At 39.2% G+C, this 9,748-nt stretch overlaps 1 protein-coding gene across 1 annotated transcript; it reads right to left on the bottom strand.

Moving 5' to 3' along the window:
• Nucleotides 1–521: 521 nt before the first annotated feature.
• tnfaip6 (tumor necrosis factor, alpha-induced protein 6) lies at nucleotides 522–9,335 on the bottom strand. Its single transcript, XM_044216695.1, has 6 exons — nucleotides 9,109–9,335; nucleotides 7,475–7,612; nucleotides 6,516–6,677; nucleotides 2,536–2,764; nucleotides 966–1,006; nucleotides 522–821 (listed from the first exon to the last, which is right to left on the bottom strand). The coding sequence occupies exons 1-6, from the start codon at nucleotides 9,206–9,208 to the stop codon at nucleotides 700–702; spliced, it is 792 nt and encodes a 263-aa protein (XP_044072630.1). The 5' UTR covers nucleotides 9,209–9,335; the 3' UTR covers nucleotides 522–699.
• Nucleotides 9,336–9,748: the final 413 nt, after the last annotated feature.

Here is a 9,748-nt window from a genome sequence, read left to right on the forward strand (position 1 = left end):
TTTGGCTGTAGAGGAGGAACTGCCTTTATCTGAATCCGAAACAAAGTCTCCTCCAGGTATGAGCTCAGTGGGGGAACATTTAGAAAAATATTAATAAAGAAGTTCTGATTTGGACATTTTATGTTAAGCATGGTTATTGGCTCATCTGCCAGAAAACCTCTAACTAAGATGCATCTGCCCCCTTTGTCTTTCATTACTTGTTCAGGATAGAAGAAGAACTTTTCTTATTAAAATAACTACCCCTCGGGGTATGTGATGATGAGTACCCCACATTACTAACTTTATCAGTCCATTAGTACAACATAGAGGCTTTTATGAAGAGTTACAAATTTGTGTGTATGGAAGTGTGTTTAAAGGACAGTGATGGGTCATAAAAGATGTAGAAATGAGACACAACAAAACAAAGAAGCAATGTTAACCCAATACCGTAATGCTTTGCAGTGTGAAAGTTTATGAAAATATAATTGGAATAACCACAAACCAGATTTGTTTTCTATAAATTAAGCATCAGGACAGGTGAATACAAAGTTAGGATTGTTTATTTTTCTAGAAGGTAAGAACAACACAATTTAATGACCTTGTTTATTTGACAGAATTATTTCTTTAATCAGCCATAAAGACTGATTATAACAGCACATAAGGTAACATAAATACAGTAACAGGATTACAACAATGTTGAACAGTGTATCAAACCATTGGTCAGTGAAAGTAGTGGGTGTAATTCTGTGAAAACAGAGATGCATCAGAGGCAATATATTGTAACTGGAAGCCCCCGGCTGTAACTGAAGCATCAGAGAGGAACTTTAGCGTCATCACGTTTCCTGTTAAACAAAACATCAAAGACAAACGTAATTGATTTGTATTTTGATAATCCAGAGATCCATCAGTGTGCAATAGCCAAATAATGTCTTCTCACAGTGAGAAACATTATATGCTTCTTATATGAAATTATGAGGGCATCTCACCTGTACTGATGATATCGTCAGGTAAATAATCGCCACAGAATCTGTAAACAAACAGATTAAAATGTGGTGCTCACATTAAACTTTCATGTCTCATTCGGCTCACTTCAAACACAAGCAGAGGGCAGGAAAAATAATCGCTACGTTTACAAAATCTCTACCTCTCGACTGTCTAACACAGTTTAAGCTTGGCACTGTTTGACCACTGAAGGCATTTAATGTAAACACTATAGTGCTGAAAGAATTAGTCGATTAATCATTTCGTCGATCAACACAAAATGATTCACAAATAATTTTGATAGTCAGTTAATCGTGTTTATTGAACAAACATGCCAAACATTTTCTTTTTCCAGCTCCTCAAATGTGAGGATTTGCTGCTTTTGAAAATGTTTGGGCTTTGGACTGTAGGTCAGACGAAAACAAGCAATCTGAAAACGTTACTTTGGGCTCTGGGAAGTTTTGATGGGCATTTTCACTATTTTCTGACGTTTTATAGACTAAATTATTATTTGATTGGCTGGCTAGTTGTAGCCCTGGTAAACACATAAATTAAATACACATGACCATGAGAGGTGCTAAATGTCAGTGACCTTGTCTGAGAAATATGCACTAATGCATGACTCCAAAACATATGGAGAACAAAGATTCCAATAATCAATGAATAATGAATGAATATTTATTTGGGTTTAAATGGAGCTTTTCATTCAAGGACATTTCTATTTTCACCATAATTAGTACAAAATGACATAGTTTTCCATGAAATTTCTTAACTTATGGACCCAAGAAGTAAGCCGTTAACCATGTAGTGCACTTATTTAGACTTTTTGGTTGAAGCTATGTTTCAGACGTCACAACATGTGATACAATTGTAATGAACACCAATCAGAAATGTGTATTTTCTGTGACTACAGTATAAGAAAACATAGATGTATTATTTAGCAGTTATACCTGGTCTTTAGCCGATTGTAAGATTTAAACCAAAACGAGAGTGAGCTGACTTTGCGTGACCAATGATCTTCACCTTCTGCATTTATTTCCTCAATACTACCATCTCCCAAAGTTCTCAATGAAGATTTTGATATCACCTCTCCTCCTGAAAGTCATTCTCTGACAAGTTTTGATTCGTCGTTTACTGGACTCTGGATGTTTTCGATTTGCTGAAATATATATATCCAGTATTGTGATGTGGCGCACACATTTTTGGGGAGGATTTTTCCTTCACTCTATCATTACAGTGGGCTCTATTGAATCTTGTACAATGTGGTCATATTATGCTCAATGAATAAGAGATTGTTTTCAATATATTAAAATACATTCTTTGAATATTTTCTGTGATTTCTGTGACTATTTTTGCAGCTATCTGATTTTTGATAATGTGTCTTGAATGTCTTATTGTACGTGTTAATATATTATCTTGTTTGATCAGTTGAGCATTACATCAGTATTATGCCTACATATATCTTGCCCTTCATCATACATGCCATTTCCCCATTGAAGACCCTCTTTTAGTTCTATAAAGGTTTGGGAGCTACGAGTTTGGATACTTCCTACTCTTTCCCTCAATGAGCCTCACCTCCCAGCGAAGCCTGAGACATCATCGTAGCTGTCGTACACCTCCAGGTAATCTGCTAGGCACGCGGTGTCATCCTCCACGTCAAACTCCAGGAAGTGGAGGCGGATCCTCTGGCCCAGGCGCACACGGATGTGCCAGTAGCAGATCTGTTCGTCCTGATACTCCTCAGGGAAGCCAGGAGACTGAATGATCCTTTGCTGATCTGTCAGCACCCCACCACACTCCTTGGCTGTAAGACACATGAATGACATGTAGTGATTAGTCTTCTCAAAAACATGTTTTAATGCCAAGTTTCTTAAACATAGTTTCAGGACTCCATGTTAGGTTACTTTCCATACAGATTTGTGTGATATTTACAAGAAATATTGATATCTAATACATTTCTAACAAAAATAAATGAATTAGGATGCGAATACATCACTACAGTAAAAGGCAGCTCTGGACCATGGTCAGCTGAGGACATGTGGACAAATTTGGTGTCTGTGTTCAATGACCACTTTAAACTCCCCACAGTGTATTCCTTTAATCAGCTGGTGGGATTGTGCATCTGTTCTTGTGAAGCACTTTGATTCGGGGGGTCTGTCTCTTGCGTGTGAGCTCCAAATGATTTCAGAATAGGAAAAAGAAAACCTTCTGTTGAGTAAAGGAAATCAAACACACATGTTAAGACCGGTGACAATGGCATCAAAAGCTTTTCCACTAGATGTCCTGGAGGAATTAAAAATGTAATGTTATTTCTCATTTGTAGACCGTTTAAAAAAAAGTTATCTTACATCCATCACTGAGGCACAATTCAGCCAAAATATCTGATGTAGACAGTGAGATGGCTTCCACGGAGGACTGAACTGGTGACATGAGGAATTATGTAACTTTAAGTTAGAGAATAATGAAATTCATGTGATCATGCTTGGGTAGGATGAGTGACTCTCTAAACAACAAACCTCATAACCACTAAATATGAAATGTAAGTTGCTAGGAAATGAAAGAAATTCTGTTTGATTTCATGATTTTCAAAATTTTAAAGCGTCTCATCAGCAGTTTGACCTGACTTGAGGGGAATGTAACATTTTCTAAATAGAGCCGGACCAGTAAATCACGTGGGACAATATTATCGGCACATATTAGCACATCACAGATGTATCTGGATCCGCATATATGTCAGCCAATAAGTTATTACAAATAAGTAACAGAGGCAGCATTGCGATTACATAGTTTGTCCACCAGAGAGCACCTACAGGTTTGTTTTTCAACTGTTGCATAATCTGCCCAGTACATGTAGTGATTACAATTCTTTCATGACCAAGTTTACAGCTGTTACTATCAATATTTTTTTATACTAACAATGCATCAAATGAATGTGTGTAGTGTGAAAGGTGTCGCTTGAAGTGATGAACCCTCCGAGAATTATCAGCCGACTCTGCAGCTCCCTGCAGCTCTTTAGCATCTTTCAGCTCATTGTTTTGGGTTTCACGACCCTACGAACTTTGTGGTTTAGATTCACAGCAGGAAGCTGCTTTCAGTGAAAAAGCTCTAAAACCCCATTGTAAGGCTCTCTGCTCAGCATCAGCAGACAGACACTTGACTAGCTGGTGAACATAGTGGAGCAAAGCAGCTAAAGAGTCGGAAATCCCCACCCTCACATTCGTCAGGTGGCCAGAAACACAACTTCAAACGAAAGCTAATGTTGCTCCGTATCTGCAGGATGTGTAATTGTTTGGTAACACATTTGCCGTTAACAACTTTATAAGGTGAAAATATGTCAATGTTGTGTTTACATATCTTTTTTGCTGCCATCAAGTGCCCCCTCCCCCTCAAACAAAATCAATGAATGCAGTACAATTTTGTACTTTCCCTGTTTTGTACAACTTTCTACTTCCACTCCACTACATTTACTTGACAGCTGTAGATTTGTAGATTTACTTTTTATGTGCTAAAAATACTGTATAATAAACTCAAATAATATAACGCATTGATATTTATACACTCTGAGAGGGAGATTCTGCATAGTGAGTACTTGATTTTAGGCCACTAGGGGGCGGAAAAACTAAAACAATAAGAACTGACGGACACACCGCCCTGAAATTGCCTTGCAAACTTGTTATGGCTAACGTGTTGGCAAACAGTCGGCTATTTACACATCTAACAGTCAGTGAGTTTGTCAGAACCTTTTCGCTGAAAATGGCGTTGATGAGAACAATTCATTTACAGGCCATTAAACCAAAACGATGAGCTAAAAGAGGACAAAAAGATCCTTAAAGATGTGGAGTTGGGTAATTATTCTCTATGGGTTCACGAGTCGTTCAATTCAACGTTAATATAAAAACTACTGATTTAGAAAAGATGGATGCTTTTCTAGGAGTTAGTGGAGACCAAAACAGAGCTAAAAGGAGAGTGAATATTGGTACTTACTTACATTCAGAAACACATGTTGCACCATGTCTGCTGGACGTGTATATACGCAACTGTTTGCTAACAAGTTCACTTGTCAACTTTTTAATAAGGTGATAATATGTCAGTGTAGTGCTTACAGTCAGTTATTGCTGGTTTAAGAGGTCCTTAAATCAGCAAAACACATATCAGCCAATATGTAATTATCAGACTCCCAAATATTGATTTTGATATCAGCCTCAAACATATCGTATTGGCCGGGCTTTATTTTGATATATGGGACTTGTAAAAAAAAAAGCTTTGAAAAATGCATTATGAGTCATTTTCTATTTATTCCAACTGCTATTAACAGTGTAAACAAGCAGAGACACACTTGAACACTAACATATTTATCTTCTGGAAAGGATGTTTATGTGGGTGTCTATTTCCAAAATATTGCTGTAGATTGTGAAATCTTGCTGTAGATTGTGAAAGCATTAATGTTTCACTCCATCTTTGTGACACTGGTGAATCATTCAGGCGAGGTGGCTGTTAAAACCACTTACTCATAGGCCAGCCTGAGTGTTAGTTATCACTTACTCAGTTACTCACTGACATCTTATCCAAACTGATCATCTGACTTCCTCCAGGTTTATTCTTGGTCTGACCATGATAACTCACAGGGTGGCACTGAGATTGTGGCTTTGAGTCAAAGCAAACAAAAGTCTTCTCTCCCACTGTGGTCCCATCCTGCGCTGGTTAAGTTATCTTTGTCATCGCTCACATTTGACTGGAAGCAGTGGTGATGAAAGCACCCTGAGTGACTCTGTGGAGCCTCAGACTTGATGGCTATTCTTAACATGTGGGCCTGGGTCTCCCCCACTGGGACTCACAACTCTTGACATTTAACCACAGCCATACAGTCATCGCTTACTCTTTAAACCACACAGAATCTTTTAAGCCATTTAGATATTTCACTTCAGTGAAAGTATCAGTACCACAAATACTACTACAAGTAAAAGTCCTGCATGCAAAATGTTACCATTAGTAAACGTTCAGATATATTAGCATTCACATGTGCTCCATAAATCAATAGTTTTTATATTTTATATACACTGAATTGAACAAAAATATAATGAGAGTGTCATCGCTTGGGAACCCATAGAGAATAATTACCCAACTTTTCAACTTTGACAAGGATCTTTTTGTCCTCTTTTAGCTCATTGTTTTGGTTTAATGGCCTGTAAATGAATTGTTCTCATCAACGCCATTTTCTGCATTCATTAATTAATTTATTTATTTTTGGCCACTTGATGGCTGTAAAAAAGATATGTAAACACAGCACTGACATATTTTCAACTTATAAAGTCATTATGGTGAATGTTTTACTCAACCATTACCTACTTACACATTCAGCAGACATGGAGCACATTACATACATTTGAGGACCAGAAAACCAGAACAATCAGCAGAATTCGCGTGATAATTCTCATTTAATCTATTATTAATATAAAAGTATTGATTAGTGCAGCTTCAAGTACAGTACTTAAGTGAATGTGCTTTGCACCTCTGTGCTTAAGCCACCGTTTACTACTGTATAAACATATACTCACAGTTTGGATTGTAGCAGTACACATCCCATCTCTCACTTTTGTTCAGCCTGTGCCCGTAGTCGACTATGCCAATCTTCCCAAAGCCACAGTTCGCGCCAGCTTTGACGATGGGGTAGCCAACACGCCCCCTGTCGAACCATCCGGCTGCACACACATGGAAACCTGAACAAGAGCAGAAAAATATCGGTTTTATGCAACAAAACTCAGTCACAGATGATAAACTACTGTGTTCTGCCAACCACAGAAAGTCTTTCTTTCAACTCCTCCAACAGGGCAGCCTCAAAAGAAAAAACCTGGATCAGAGCCTTCTGGTGACCATTACAAGATCTGTTGTTTGTTTAGCTTAAAGTTACAATCAGCAGACCCCAGCCTGAAGAGCCCAGATAAAAGCGGGACCTCCTAGGTAGACTGCTGTGGGGAAAGCTGACAGGGAGGCGGATCGTAATGCCAGAGCGAGGGGCTGGATTCAATCTCTGTGCCAAGGGAACAGCGATATTACCCAGCCAAGAAGGTGTTAACAGGCTTTTACAATACTCGTGCGATCGTTTAAAATTTGGCACAGAGTCATGCAACAGCAAAGCACTTGTGGAAAGAAGTGTTTCACTCAATGCTTTGCAATGACCTTTACCCTATGAACATACGAACCTCTTTTCCTGTCTGTTAACAGCATTCCAGTGGGTGAAGAGACGTGTCACTACTGTTACATCAGAGACCTGTCCTCAGACATGATGCTAAATGTTTAAAGTTTTTGAGAAAGGAACGGTAAACACAGCTCTCGCTGCCTTCATTTGGTGAAATGGACTGATAATGTTAACTGCTTGTGAAACAGTATCAAGTTGACAGAGTCTGTATCTGCCTTGAGTGACTTATGATCCATACACTTTTCCTGGAGTAAATCTTCTTAGGCAGGTGCTCTGCATGTGCATTGTGGATGAGTTTGTGTGCAAGTTGCCGCAGACCTATTTGACGAGCCGCCTCCAGTTGTTCATAAGTGGCCAGCTTCCCTCCCTCGTATTTGCAGACAGCCTTGGCCTCTTTATATGTCAGCTGGTATCTCCCTTTGCGCGATTCCCGGTGGTAAACTCCAGCTGCTTGTTCTATCAAAGAGAGAGACAATAAAAAAAAGCTGCTACCACTGTCTGCAGCAACCGCATTGATTTGTTCTGCAGCACTTAATACAATTAAAGGATTTGGCTTCATTTTGCAAGGTCTAAAACACGGGGCTACAGCCAAGCAAGTGACAATGTTTTTAGTGAGAGGGTGAAAGTTAAATTGAGCTAAACATAAAACATGAACGAGAAAGGCTAACTGTGTGATATTTCTTCTGCATTTTGGAAGTTCACCAACAATTGGGTCACTTGCTCCCTGGCCTCCTCAATGGGGAGTCCTCTGCTGATCCTGTTTTGGCTTTGCGCATGCATGACTGCAAAACTCGGCAGAAATTAGCCTCAAGTTGATATTTTGAAATTTTTAACCTGTTTTCACACTAATTAAACTCTGACGCTCACAGCTACAAGAACCTTACTGCCTTTTCACTCGGATCGGCTCCGAATGGCACTAATTCTGCCACACTCTGTGGAAATAATGGTCACACCAGTAACTTTCTGTAACTTTTCAAAAGAAGAGAGAAATGATTGAGAATCAGTGCAACTGAATCTGCCATACCTGAGCACTCATCAAAGTTAAAAAACAAAAATGCAATAGAGGACAGAAGTTGCATGAAATAATAATAGAAAATGCTGTGCATGTGATTCAGGTAAGGCAAACTCATTAGCACTAAGAAACACTGTTCGGTTATTTCCCCTCTCACCTTGTAAAAATATAAAGAATGGGGTTCATAAAATGAGTCAGAGGTGTATGTATGGAAACCTCCACAGCTTGTCTGATTTCTACTTCAACACACAGGAGGAGAGACTCTAAGCTGTGGTGTTAATTTCATTTCAGTAAGATTACAAAATGTGGAAGCCATTCTATTCCCAAAGTACTAGAAGTGGAAATGAGTTGAACTCTGATCTGTTTGAATCTTGGAAGGCCCTGAAGATGAAGTCACTTCTCCATGTTTACTGGCCTCATGCAGCACTCAGCCAGGTCATAAACATACAGTTGGCACAAGAGAAAGCTGCTGGACTGCGTGTTGCCTATTAATCCCTGTTACTCCTCACAATATGCCTTTATGTTAGGATTTTTTTTTTTTGCTGCGTTTGCAAAAACAGGTACAAAGCAATCTCAGGTAAAAGTAGCTGATTACATGTGAGAGAAGTGGAATATGTTACTACACAAAACACTTAGCACTGGTTAACAACGTTGAAACTGCAGTCGGACCATTGGAATAAACTGCAGGTTATATTGGTTTTAATGAATGACAAAGGGAATCACCACACCTGTTATATGACACTGATCATGTCAATATAATTGGTCTTTACTCGATCATTTGTGTCCCGATTGTCTTTTCAACTTCATCACAATTAGTACAATGAAGACAGAGTTAAGCTGCAGGCGGTAAGAGCTCGATAATTAAGTGGTCCTACCTGTCACAGCGTAACCGACATTTTTTCTAGCTACGGATTCGACAGCAAGAAAAACTGCTATTTACCCAGCCATATTGAATTATGAAATATTCCGTTTTTGAAGCCCCATGCCTGCGCCTCTTTGAGCAGGAAGCCGAGTATCCAGAGGAGGGCGAAGACGCGCATCCTGCAGCCCTCAGTGCGCAGCTGCTCTCTCCAGATGTTCCAGGAGCTGCTGCCTTTATATACGAAACACTGGCTGCTGCTGCTGCTGCTGCTGCCTCCCTGCAGAGGAGGGACTCTACTGGCTTTTACTCAAGTACTGCAGGTTAATTAACTACAACTACTGGTCACTTATTTGAGTATTTACATGTTGATGAGACGTCTAGTTTTGTTCTGTTCTACTTTCTGTTTATATTGATATTGAGATAAATATTTATCTCATCTTAATCATTCATCTTACAGCTGGGGTTTGCAGATTCATACTTTTAGCTACAGTATAAGGTCATAAAATATGCTGTTACCTGGTGAAGAAGGTCTTGGAATTCTGAAATGTCAACTTTTCTGGATCTTGCTTTAGCTCCGTGACACAATGGGCATTACTTTTTGAGTTTTAGAAAGAGAGAGGGGTTGCAGATATTTGTCAAACAGCAGAGGAGCATGTCATTCTTCAGGTTCTCACCTGTCAGCACATGTAGTAGACAGAGCCAGTCAGCTCCAACTCAC

Source organism: Siniperca chuatsi, linkage group LG12, assembly GCF_020085105.1.
Source record: "Siniperca chuatsi isolate FFG_IHB_CAS linkage group LG12, ASM2008510v1, whole genome shotgun sequence".
In the NCBI taxonomy this organism is placed as follows: Eukaryota; Metazoa; Chordata; class Actinopteri; order Centrarchiformes; family Sinipercidae; genus Siniperca; species Siniperca chuatsi.